General features: G+C 55.5%; 1 protein-coding gene and 1 long non-coding RNA gene across 2 annotated transcripts in view; one reads left to right on the top strand and one right to left on the bottom strand.

Moving 5' to 3' along the window:
- LOC308190690 overlaps nt 1-10,661 on the bottom strand; it is a 29,951-nt gene extending 19,290 nt beyond the window's left edge. The window contains exons 1-2 of the long non-coding RNA XR_013947451.1: nt 2,450-10,661; nt 1,540-1,856 (exon numbers count right to left, since the gene is read on the bottom strand). This is a non-coding gene — a long non-coding RNA (uncharacterized lncRNA). The remainder of the gene's footprint in view (nt 1-1,539; nt 1,857-2,449) is intronic.
- A 137-nt stretch (nt 10,662-10,798) lies between these two features.
- The window catches only part of NRBP2 (nuclear receptor binding protein 2), a 33,438-nt gene continuing 31,147 nt past the window's right edge, over nt 10,799-13,089 (top strand). The window contains exon 1 of the mRNA XM_080582352.1: nt 10,799-11,016. Within this exon, the coding sequence (XP_080438478.1) occupies nt 10,900-11,016 (117 nt within the window). The 5' untranslated portion in view covers nt 10,799-10,899. The remainder of the gene's footprint in view (nt 11,017-13,089) is intronic.

Here is a 13,089-nt window from a genome sequence, read left to right on the forward strand (position 1 = left end):
ACGCCGACTTGGGCACCCAGGCCTTGGCCGGCCATCCCATGGGGTCTCATCACCACCGAGCAGGTCCCTGTAGTCCCCTGCTCAAGGTCCCCCTGCCTTGGGGGTGGGCATGGCATGGCCTCCCTGCTTTGCACCCCAGCACCAGCGCCATGTCTGTGCTCCCCAAAACCTCTGCCATCCACACAGGGCCACAGTGCTGGGGCCAAGGTGCTCTGCTGGGCTCTTGAACACACAGGGTTGTGTGCCCCAGCCCTAACTGGAGATGGAGAACAGCACTCAGTGTGCTGCACAGCCCTGCTCCACGCTGGAGCTCACACATTGCACCATGCTTGCTGCCTTCCCAGCTCTCTGCTCGCAAAGGAACAGTGAGGATGCAAGCCAGTCCTTTAGCCAGAGCTCCCAGGGATGAGTCCTACCACTGAGGCACACGCAGGGGAGAGTGACACATTTGTGAGGCCTGTTCAGACCCTGAGAGTTACAGAGGCTGCCAGCAGGTTCAGCTGGCAGGTTCAGCCACCACACCAGGCACACTGTGCGTGCTGTGGATGGCACATGGTTTAAGCCACCACAAGGAGCATCTGCAGGGAGAGGCTAAGAGGGGAACCCTGGATGTGCCTGTCATGGCTGTGTGTGCCTCTGGAGAACACTCCTCATGTACAGAGCCCTGGAGCCACGCGAGAGCACTGGGAGAGCCAGTCAAATGGGCTGTCCCCAGGGCTGGCCGAATGGCCTCATCCCAGCCACCCTCATAAGCGCACGTGGATGGCAACACAAGCCCAGTGCACCACAGACAGCCTGCAGCTCCAGGATACAGCCCGCAGGCTGGAGCATACATCTGTGCTGGGGAAGCACGGGAAGGTGCTGGTGGAGCTTCCCATGGCACTTCAGTCCCAGCGGCAAGGGAGCCAAGGGAGCCACTCCACCAGCAGAAGCTCACTAACAAGAAGACTAACACAGGGCTAACAGAAACATGCAGCGTCACAGGGACTTTCAGACTTAATCACCACTCCACAGAGGGAATAGAGTTGTTGTAAATTACTAGGAAGGGAGCAGAGAACAGAACACCATCTCCTGAGGTGTTCATTGTCACAGCTCATTGTCTCATATCATGAGAACACAAAGAAGCACAAGAATGGTGAAACACAGGGAAAAAAAGAAGAAGAATTGATTAGACTTCACAGTCTAGAAGAGATGACCAAGGTGGACAGCATAGTGGTTGGCGCAGGGGAGATGATTATGTGTTCACCATCTTTTCCAACACAGGGATTAGGGGATATTGCAGAATCCAGCACAAAGCCAGTTCAGGTCAAACAAGTATTTTTCTACACACTGGGCAGCTGAGCTGAGGGACTCCCTGCTGCAGGATGTCCTGGATGCTAAAAGTTTATACTGATCCAAAGAGCAATCAGAGTAAGCCATGGAGGAAAATCCATCAAGGGCTACTAAGTAGGAAGCCAGATCTGTGTCTCAGGAACTACCAGAGCCACAAACCCCTGGAGCACAACAGGATGTACCAAAGAAGTGTTGGTGTACACTTGCCTTGCTCTTATGCTGCTGCTTCCTACACACCTGCTGTTGGCTGGTGCCAGGTTATGGAGTTGGACGGGCCGCAGAGACCTGTCCGTGCATTTCTGCTTTTTTGCAGGGGGTTGGCACCAGTCTGTGCTACAGGCCCTGGTGTGGACCAAGCGGCCAGGGTGGTGCAGGCAAGCAGAGGACTGTGGGCAAGAGGACTTCTGAAAGGAGTTGGTGCCAGCTTCAGCCTGCCTGGGGAGCCAAGGCTGGGAGGGCTCCAGATGGCTTCCTGGGGCTCAGATTGCACTCCCACAGGAAGTGCTGAATTTCCAAAAAAGAAGCTGAAAGAAAACAGGACATTGTGTAAGGGAAAAGCTGCATACATTTGCATAGTTATAAGCTAGTTGCATAACTGAATGCATCTGAATAGTATCTGAATACTCTTTGGAGGCAAGAGGGCAATAGGGGAAAAGAAAGGGTCAGGCAGACTGTGTCTCCTGCCCAGTCCCTGTGGGAACATCGCACCACAGTGGATGCACTGGGTAACTTCTCTGTTTTGTGGGAGAAGATGGGGGTTTAGAGTAAAAGCCCCCAGGCATGCTTTGTTGGGATAGGAACAGGAAACTAGCAAGCCCATCAGTGTGCCGACAAGCCACGCCAAGCCACAGTCACAAGTGACGAAGCAGGTAGAATGCCCACAGCACAGACAGCTTTCCTTGTTGAGTGATGGTGTTCCCCCACCCGTGGGAGCCCCCCATGACAGTACCCCCAGGTCTGGGACATAGCCAGGCTCATTGCCCCAGCTGGAGCACACCAACCCACACAAACAAAGCCAATGTGGTCAGGAAGGTGCACCTGCGTCAGCATGTCTGCGCCCTGCCATGCAGCAGTTTACCAAAGAAAACCTTTTGCAAAATGAGGAGGCATTCTATACCTCTGCTCTGGGAGTTTGATCCAGTCTTCCACCCCCAGCAGCTCGAAGCCTCCTAGTTTTCAGCCAGTTTGGACTGATTTCCTCTGTATGCAAAACCCATCCATCAGTTTAAGCAGGTCTCCTCCTGCTCCAGTGTTTTTCACTGATAAAGCACCCTGAGCAATCTTATCAACCCTCAACGTCTGTTTTGACAAGCTATCTAACTGAGCTGCTCCCAACCCCCCTCTGCATTCCCTCGGTCATCTCAGCTGCTCTTCTCTGCACCTTTTCTATAATGAATATTTTACAGCATGGCTGGTCAACACTGGTTCATGGTCTGTAAATCTTGTTCTGTCCAACAGTGCTGGCACTGCCTTTTCTGGACACAGATCCCAGCAGAGTTAATGCACCGAGTCTTTGTGGCTGCATACATGGCAGTCTACATTCATCCCGATGCTGCTGAATGCATGTTGGCCTTTTCTTCCTTAATCACTTCCAAATCCAGGATCCTAATTTATAGCATAAATGTTTGTCCAGTAAGTCCAGGGCATGACTTTGTGTTTTGTACCATTCCATTTCCTCTCATGACTATTAGTCCAGCCTTCAATGTTATCCATTGCTCCTGAAAGTTATTCCAACCCTCTGCTCCACATTTCCACTATCTCACCTCTTAGCTAAACTCACTGACATGCACCTGATATTCTGTAATGAAGTCTTTGATGAAAGTATTACATTTTTTGGCTCTTGGAGCCCATATTCCCCTTTCAGCACAATCCAATCTCCCGGTGGCAGATAGAACGCTGGCTGCGTTCACCTACACCTATGCAGCAGCAAGGCTGCTATGGGAAACAGAAGTTATTTTTTGTTTTTGCTACTCTCCCGATCTGCCGTTTTGTGCAATTATCTTGACTTTGTCTGAACAACACAAAGGGGGAGTGAGGGGTAGCAACAAAGTTCCAGGGTGTCTCCACTTTTTTCTCCTATCCCAAAGATGACTGCTATATCATCTTTAAGCTCAGCTGAAAGTCTATTATTTTCTCCCAACGAAAGTTTTTAAGTCAGAGGAAAAAAGGAACAAAAGAGAGCATTATGATGAAAGCCTAGCTTAATTTTCCACTTAACTGGTTCTGCTTCTTTTTCTTATAAAAGGTCAAAAAAGTGTTTAAAAGCTGTTGGAACAGGAAACTCACCAGTTATAATGTGATAGCCCAAGCTGCACTTAACTCCTTAGTGCTATAAGAGCAAGGACGGGGTCACTTCCTCAAGTCCCCTGGGCTGGAGCCATCCCAGGTGCGGCAGGCGCCCGTCCTCTCCCCACACGCGCTGTGCATGGGCAGGGTGGGGAGGTTTGGACCTGCTGCAGGACCCCAGCACTGCATTGCGCTGACCCCCCCATGCACTGCTGAGCACCCCTGAGCTCTGCCTGTCCCTGCTCCCCTGCACCCACTGGCATCCCCCAGGGCCACCACCTCCGAGCAGGTGCAGGGGCAGAGCCCAGCGCCTGCCACGCCTCAGGACAGGAGTTTCTGGGGGGGCTGCGAGTCCTGGGGAGCAGCAGGGCTGCAGGGGGAGCCAAGCCAGGAGGGACTGAAAGGAATCGGCTGAGATTTACAAAAGGAAACCACAGGCTGAGAAGCAGGAAATTCCCTGGCAGCCAAACACAGGAGGCCAGGAGGTGGAAACACGAGTGTCTGGGTCCAGCCCAGCCCTGCACAGCACAGTGTGTGCTGCTGCACTGACCGCGCTGTGCTCCCCTGAGCACCACTACCTGCAGCCGAGCCTACCTCTTTGCAAAACAGGCCAGGAGTCAGGAAACTGTGATCAAGCCTCCTGCCAGGGCTCCCGAGCAACCCTGAGCCCTTCCAGATACTGCAGGAGCCTGCCAAGAAAGGGGGAGCAGGGAACAAGGTCTGACATAATCCAGGCGCCCTTTGTGCGCAGCCAGCTACAAGCAAAGAACAAAAGAAAGCCAGCCTTCTCTGGTCCAAGCAGCACCCTCGCTGGCTCTGACAGCTGGCCATCCCTGATAATGCTCCTCCAGTGCCCCCAGGGCTCGGCCCCCACCTCTGCCTGCTGTCCCTGCCCCTGACTCTGCTCCTTTCACCCCTCTCTGCCCCTCTGTGCCGCTCCCTCCCACCACCCGCGGTCAGACAGGGACACCCCCTCCCTTCAGTGCCCCCTCAGTGCCTCTCACGGGGCCCAGTTCCCCCATGGCCCCCAGCCCGTCCGGAGCCCCGGGCAGTGCTCTCACATCTGCAGGTGAGCGCACTGCCGCAGCCCCCCCACTGCAAGCAGCCCGTCCCTCTGCTTTCCCTGGCGCTGGACCGGCTGCCATCACCTGCATGCCCCACTCCCTCGCAGACTCCCACAGAGACTCAAACCATGCCGTTTTTAGCACTGGGCTAGCTGAGACCAGTTTCAGCAAGCGCCCTCATCCCACAACACGCCCACGCTGCGCCTGATCCTGCGGCCAGCTTCACCCCTGTTTGTGCGGAGCGCTGCTGCGCGCGCTGGCGCGCTTTCCGCTCGTGGAACCACATGTGGCCAAGCTGGGGACGTGTTCCCTGCACTGTGTGGGATCTGCCAGCGGGAACACAGGCACAGCTTGAACGAGCACAGCTTAGACACTCGGAAAGTCTGCAGCCCCTCCCCGAGCTCTCTGGCCTGAACTTTGCCCTGAGATGTTTGCAGAAGGATGCACCATCCCCAGGGTGACCACGGAGATGCTTTTAGCAGTAATAGCTGTAAGAAGTACAGGAAACTGCTCTGCCGTGCTCTCAGGAGGGGTCTGGTCCTGCAGCATTAAATGAATGCTGGCCTGCCCTCCTGTGAATTCACACATCTGAACTGCCTGCTGGCACCAGCAGGTCACACTCACATGTAGGCTGTGCGTCTGCGAAGGACAAGAGCGAGGAGCTGCAGAACGGGAGGTTACAGCCTTATGTATTAACTCAGTAAACACAAACAGATTCCAGAGGAGCTCTTTGCTGGCCACATGTTTGCCCTGCAGAAACCACTAACAAATGTGCTGAAAGAAGGCAACGCAGCAGGGAAGATGTTTGTCAGCTTCCCAGAGTCAGTCTGGCACCTAGGCTGAACCTTAAACCATAACAAAGTGCAAGTTGCGCAAAAACACGTGACGTCATTACATCCCAGCCCAATCCATCAAATGTGGATAAAAATAGACGGCAAGCCAAGAGGGGCCTCCTAGCAGGCAGGGGAGGAAGGGAGACGTGGAGCTTCAGCCCAAACCTCAGCACCGCAGACACCAGCGCACTGCAGGAGCTGGTGCTGCCCGGCCAAAGCGGGGAGGGATGGTCACAGCTGCGCTGCGTCCCCTGGGCTCCCCTGCACATCTCAGATCCTTCAGAGAGCTCTGGAGAGGGAAACATGCACACTAACCCCAAAGGGGTTCTAAAATCCCATCAGACTCCAGCAATTTAAAGTCAGAGCATACCCAAAATGATACAGAAACACAGAATGGCTGAGGTTGGAAGGGACCTCTGGAAGTCATCTGGTCCAACCTCCCTGCTCAAGGGGGACATGCACATTAAATAAAGCAAGGAGCCCCTGCCTAGCTGCACATCACTGCATGATAAACCCCTCAGGACTACCATGCTGTAAAGCAGCTTTCAGATCCTCTGCACTCTTCCAGCCACACCACGGTTAAAAGCGCAGCAGTGCAGTTCAAACCAGAGTCCTTGAGGCAGCAGCGTCCAGGACATCTGATTAAATTGAACAAGACCAGAGAGAAGGCCCAGTTCCACACCTCTGAGCACCTCCTTGCCAGTGACCAGTAGCTGCTTAGCAGAACTGGCCCATTCTTTCGAGAGAGTGGAAAAGGAGAAATCACTCCAAGCAGCAAAGCAAAGTCTGTACCTTTAGACCAGTTATCTCACTGATATCCCTAACCTCCTCAGCCAAGAGCCCCAGCCCAAATGGTGGCTCGCTGGAGGAGTCCCTGTCCTCACAACAACCAAGGAGGAGTTCATGGCGAGAGGGGCTGATGGCAGCAGCAGCCTTGTGACTTCAGGGCAGTCCTGCCAGCAGCCCTGCCTCCTGACTTTGTGCTGCAGGATGCAGGCAGACCTGCCCCAGACTGGGTTCAAGACTACAGGCTGGTGGTGGCACAAGGTTGAGACAAAGTAGAGGACCAAACAGAGCAAGGCTGTGCAGAGGAAAAGGACCTGGGGGTGCTGGTTGATGCTCACCTGAACATGAGCCAGCAGTGTGCCCAGGTGGCCAAGGAGGCCAACGGCATCCTGGCTCGTATCAGGAACAGTGTAGCCAGCAGGACCAGGGAGGTGATCGTCCCCCTGTACTCTGCTCTGGTGAGGCCGCACCTCAAGTGCTGGGTTCAGCTTTGGGCGCCTCACTACGAGAAGGACATCGAGGCCCTGGGGCATGTCCAGAGGAGGGCTACGAAGCTGGTGAAGGGCCTGGAACACAAGTCCTGTGAGGAGCGACTGAGGGAACTGGGGGTGTTTGGTCTGGAGAAGAGGAGGCTCAGGGGAGACCTCATTGCTCTCTGCAACTGCCTGAAAGGGAGGGGTGGGGAGCTGGGACTCAGCCTCTTCTTGCAGATAACCAGCGATAGGCCTAGAGGGAATGGCCTCAAGTTGTGCCAGGGGAGGTTTAGGTTGGAAATTAGGAGAAATTTCTTCTCAGAAAGAGTAGTCAGGCATTGGGACGGGCTGCCCAGGGAGCTGGTGGAGTCACTGTCCCTGGGGGTGTTCAAAGAAAGGTTGGGCATGGTGCTTAGGGACAGGGTTTAGTGGGTGACATTGTTAACAGGGTGATGGTTGGACCAGATGATCTTGGAGGTCTTTTCCAACCTTAATGATTATATGATTCTAAGGCCCAGCAGATGGACAGGGCAGCATGCCGTGCACCAGGGCATCCCCGACAGAAGGTAGCAGCAGCTAGCTCCCGGAGCTGTGCTGCAGAGCACCAGACCGCTGGCACGCAGAGACCTGGTCTCCAAGCACATGCACAGAGCAGAGCCCCACCTGGTCTCGCGGAGGTGAGGGCCTCTGTCACACTTCAGCAGCACCCAGTGGGAGTGTTTGGCAGCAGAAACTCAGGTCTGCTCTCCCCAGCGCACCGTCGAGGGAGATGGATGCTTCAGGAGGGCACATTCAGCAGAGAAGTGTGGAGGCCACCAGAATGGACCAGGTTTCTCCTGCTTACTCTTTATGTGACAGGACAACCAGCGAATGCAAGACTGTGTGACTCATGCCTGAAAATGAACAAGCAAGATAAATATGCTCCATTGTTTGTTATTCAGCAAGCAAAAAGGAAGCCATACAAAGAAGATACAGAGGTTTACTATGATGCGGATGAGGCATTGAGGATGAGGAGCAGGGAAAGAGGCAGTGGGATGTAGGGCTGTTGTCAAGGTGGAGGGGAGGGATCAGTGATGACATAGGGGCACATTACTGCTCTGGGAACATCCACCAATTCTGTATCACCTCTGCTCCTGTCTGGACATCACCTCCATTCCTGTAACATCCCAAGGAAGCCGCAGGTGTCACATGCTGAGAATGCTGCACTCAGAACGACTGAGTTGGAATAGAGACATCCAGGATCCAGGCAATTCAAGCTGCTGGAGGTAATTTGTATGCCTTAAAGGATCTTAAAGGTTTCTCTATGAGCTGCCTGTGCACAAAGAGCATGGACAGTCCAGGGAGGCAGCCAAACCCAGCTAAGGACATGTCTAGCACCTGCAGAAATGAAAACAGCAGAGGTCCTCAAAGAACACGTGAAGATGAAAAGTGTTTCCTCCTCAGAAAACATGGAGCAGCAGACAGCATGAGAGCAACTCCCCTGGGTAAGACATGAATCCTGCATACCCCTGAATCCTATTTTTGCAAGTTGCTAATAGCTGATCCCAAGAGGAAGAGCACAGGATCCAGAGCGGGGACTGAACAATATTTGGCTTTTGCAGAGTAGCAGCTTCTGACAAACTGCAGCTTAGAGCCCTCTTGGGCCAGAGGCTACATCTGCGTCTTTGTGTTTAATAGCTCTCAATCAATTTTTCTCCCACAAATTTGCCTAATGGCTTTTAAAATCCTTTTCTACTTTGGCCACTGTAAACACCCTGTGGCAATGAATTCCACAATGTTTCACCCACTAACATTCACCCCAAGAAACACTCAGTAAAAAATTACTCCCATTCATTTTTTTTTAAACTCTTGCGTAGCCTTTTTACTGGGCATCCCAAACACCAGTTTGTGCAACATGGTGAATAATCATTCCTGTGTGCGCTCTCTGTACCACTCATGGTGCAGTCCATCTGCATATCCCCAGCTCAGCAATCGCTTTCCAAGCTGAGTATTTTGCTTCATGCGAAAGCTTGTCCACACTCTTGATACCCCTTTCTGTGTCACAAGAGTCTCTGCAGCTCTTCACAGGCAGCTTTAGAGCTGACTGTCCTGAATAGTTTGGTGTCATTAGCAAACTCTGCCAACTTACTGTTCATCCCTTTTCTGGATTGTTTGTGAACATATTGAACAGCAATGACTGGTGGTACCAAGTCTGCCTTATGTACCATTGTAAACATTCTGGCAATTAAACATTTGCATTCCTCCAAACCTCTTATGCAAATATTTCACCCTGGCACTTTGTCACGATTTCTATTATTGATTAGCTTCATAATCTGATCTTTTGCCACCTCATTTTGAGACAAATCCTCCGATTTTCCTCATGTAAAGAAAGGGTTCATTTGTGACCTCCTCCATAGTAAATGGTACAATTTGCTGTTTTACTATATCCTATCTCTCCAGCGACCCCATTTAGACCCTCATCATCCCTTGGCTGTACGTATCTTCTGCTCACATTCTTACCTCCAGTGTCTTTGAGCACCACTTTTTATCTTTGGCCAGTTATTTTTCAAAATCTCTTTCAGCCTGTATTTGATCTGTCTTCCTTGTTGTGGCAGTTTCTACTTGTAAAGGATATCTGTTGAAACCGGTAGATCAACTCCAGCACAGGTTATCCACCTAGCACTTACACTGAAACTGGTGGGCAATGGGCAGATCTGCAACAGGAAAACAGCATCCACAGAAAAGGGACTCACAGGGAATCAATAGGAAAGGTTCCTGAGGCATGGTGTGTAGTTTTTGTCTGGTTCCAGCCCTTTTATTCCCTGCCCTGTTTATTCCCAGCTGAATTTTTCTCTTCCACTTTGACAAGAACCAGTGACTTACTTACCCACAGGTCTGGTCTGGTAGGCACAGGTGTAACTGGTGTGTGTGCCTGGAGGTAGCCCTGGCCTGGGATGGGCTTTTGTAGTCCAGGAGGTGGTGACACGATCTGCCAGGTTTCACACAGGGCTGACACTGACAGTGGACAGCTTTGGGGCTGGGATTTACCCACGTGGGCTCAGACAAGTCTCTGCCACGGGGAGCAGGCAGCAGCAGATCAGGCCCTGACGAGTGCCCATGGCAGCACCACGGGGCTGGAAATGGTGGCACCAGTTTCCCTGTAGGCATTCTGTGATCAGAGCAGGACCTGGTGCACCCACACAGTGAAACACCCCCCCCTTCGTTTATGCTGTGCTGCAGGGAGTGGGACTTCACATGCACTCTCTGAGGCTAACAAAGCTCAGGATACCCAGTGTGCCACCAGTGCCTCCTCATCCAGCAGCTACACTCACCACAGTCCCTCCTGCTTAACCACACCAGCTAAAAAGGGCAACAGTCTGGGGTGAGGGAACATTTCCCAAAACAGCAAGCAGGCACCAGTGTGGAACAAGCAGGGTGGAACAAATAATGAACACGCTAAAAGAAACCGGAGACGGCCAGAAATAAAAGAAAAACAGTGAATGAGCCAGAAACTTTCCAGAGGAATGAAAACATCTGGAAGATTTCTTGCTTGGAGCGGCTGAAGTGCTTTCTGGGTGCACAGTGCCTGGGCAGGCATGGGAGCCCAGCTGGGTGCTCCCGCGCGGGGTGCAGCACCCAGCACCCGGCACCGACCAGCGGCTGCTTGGCAAGATGGCAAGATGGCAGCGTTCAGCTGCGGGAGAAATGCAAAGGGTTGCCGCGAGGACCACGGGCACCCGGATCACACAATCGCAGAAGGGTTGAGGAGGGAAGGGACCCCCGGGTCCTCCCCTCCCCACCAGGGCCCCCCGGCCGCTGCCCAGCCCCACGCTCGGGCAGGTTCGGGGAGCCCCCGGAGGAGCCCCCAGCCCCCGGTCCCGGCGCCAGGGCTCCGGCACAGCACCGCTGCCCGGGGGCCAGGGGGAGCCTCCTGGGGGCCGGGTCCCGGGGCAGGGGCACGCGCGGGGAGCGGCCGCGCTCCGAGGGCCGGCGGCCCCCCGGTGCCGGCGGGGCGGGCCGTGCGCGGCCGCACGTCCGGAGCGGGGCGGGACGAGCCCGGGACGGCCCCCGCGCGGCGGGGCCGGGGGTGCTGTCAGCCCGCGGCGGGGCTCCGCTCGGCTCGGTGCGGCTCGGTGCGGCGCGGGGATGGCGGTGCCGGAGCCGGACGCGCGGCTGGCGCAGGAGAAGGAGGAGGAGAGCGAGGAGGAGAGCGAGATCCTGGAGGAGAGCCCCTGCGGGCGCTGGCAGAAGCGCCGCGAGCAGGTGGGCGCCGGGCGCGGGGGCCGGGAGCCGGGAGCCGCCGCCGGGCCTCGCGGGGCCCCGGGCTGTGCGGGGCGGCAGCGCTGCCCCCGGCCCCGCCGCAGCCCGCAACCCGCCCCGGGCGCGGGCGGCGCTGCCGGGACCCGCTCGGCGCCCGCAGGTGCCCGCTGAGGGCGATGGCCGCGGCCGGGGTGCAGGAGCGGCCCCGCGGGGCAGCGAGGGACGGCGGCGGCCGGAGGCGCGGGGAGCGGGGCTGTGCGTGCCCCGGCGCGGGGAGCCCCGGCGCGGGGAGCCGGGCCGTGCCAGGGGCAGCCGGGCGGTCCCGGGCGCGCAGCCCGCAGCGGAGGGCACTGGTGGCCGCGGGAAGGAGGCTGGGCGCCGCTGGAGCCGGCGGCGAGCCCCGTCCTGGAGGCTTTCGCCGGCCGTGCTCCTCGAGCCGTGCCCGGTGTCCCTGGTGCCGTGGCACGTCGGTAACCGGGGGCCTGGGGGCCGGGGAACTGCAGGAGTGAGGACTTGCCGGGCAGATCGCGGGGCATGGCGGTGGTGGGGGCTGGTCCCTGCGCTACTGCCCCCAGGGCTGGAGAATCCGGTTCCTGCTCTCCAGAGAAGAGCTTTGGACCGTTGCAGCTCATCTGCCAGCCCAGGGGCACAGCAGAGCCCTCCTGCAGTGCGTCCTGGGTTGTTCAGAGTTCCCATCATCACCCCTGACCTCTCTCCTCCAGACGTGTCCCCCATGTCAGTGCAATGCCTCTCCCCCTGAAAGTGGAGCCCGAGTCTCCCCGCCTCTGTCAGGGCACCCAGGAATTGGGATCAAAGTTAGTAGGTAAATCCTCACCCCAGGCGGAGGTGGGACAGCGATCACAGCTTCTAAAGGGTAAAATGGCCCATCCCAGGCTAATCCTGTTCTTTATCTTCCCACTGCCTGCTAACAGCCTTTCTGCAGTCCATTCAGTGCCCCAGCTGGGCTGCAGGCTCTTCATGTTTTAGGCTGTCCCTCATCCCAGCCTGGGCTTTGCTGAGATGTTGATAACCTGCCTGTATCGGTGCCACCAGCACCTGCCTTCCCTGTGTCGCTCTGTGCTTTCTGGCACTTCCACACCCACACATCACAGTTTGATCTCTCTTTCCCACTACCTCAACACCTCTGCTGCGTATCAGGGCCTTGCATGGGTACGTTCCACATGGCTAGTGCTGCAGCCTTGTGCCCCAGCACGCATGCAGCGGTGCGTATGCCACGTGGTGGGTGCCAGGGCCTGAATCCACGTTCAAAATCCCACATCTTCTTTCCCACCTTGCCCTTTGCTCTCCTGGGGTATCAGATCCCACCTGTGCACCACATCTGAGCCAGATGTATTTTTGCCTTCTGTCGTTTCCCATATCTTCTTTGGGACTGGCTTTGCTGGCACCCATCGTCAGCCGTCCATCCGACCACCGCACCCTGCACCCAGCAGGCGCTGAGCTCTGGCTGCTGGTGCAGGCATTGCGGCACGTCCCTCGGCCCCAGGCGGCCGCCACATGCTGCCAGTGAGACCTGGAGTGGCAATGGAGGAGCAGCCGGCAGACCCCGTGGTCTCTGCCAGGTGGCTCTGCGGGACAGCTGAAGGGCTGAGGAGAGCTGTCAGGAAAACAGATTTTTGGCTGAGAACACCCTGATGCTCCTGCGATTAGACCTACAGGCACAAAATGACCTCCGCTGTGTCTTGGAAGTGAGCAATAGGGGGGAACCATTTGGGCTGTACTGAATAACTCCTGTAATTTAATGGCATCTGACCTGTAGTCACACTGTGTGTTTTCACAGAGTTCTTGGATGATGTGTTTTAATCTGTGACCCACCAAAACCATCTGAGCACCCTACTTGTCCTTGGCAAAGACATGACTTGGATGTCATTTCTTGTCTGAACAATCCCTGTCTATTTTGACCCAAAGGTGACATTTAATGATGTATATTTTAACATGTAACTCAACAAGTGAGCTCTGAGCTCTCCAGAGTGGCATTGCAGTGGCTGGAACTGGTCCCTGGAGGTTTGTCCCCTTGTGCAGTGCGTGGGAGAGGTGGAAACAAACGAGGTGCACAGC

Source organism: Anser brachyrhynchus (assembly GCF_964034855.1).
Source record: "Anser brachyrhynchus genome assembly, chromosome: 2".
Lineage (NCBI taxonomy): Eukaryota > Metazoa > Chordata > Aves > Anseriformes > Anatidae > Anser > Anser brachyrhynchus.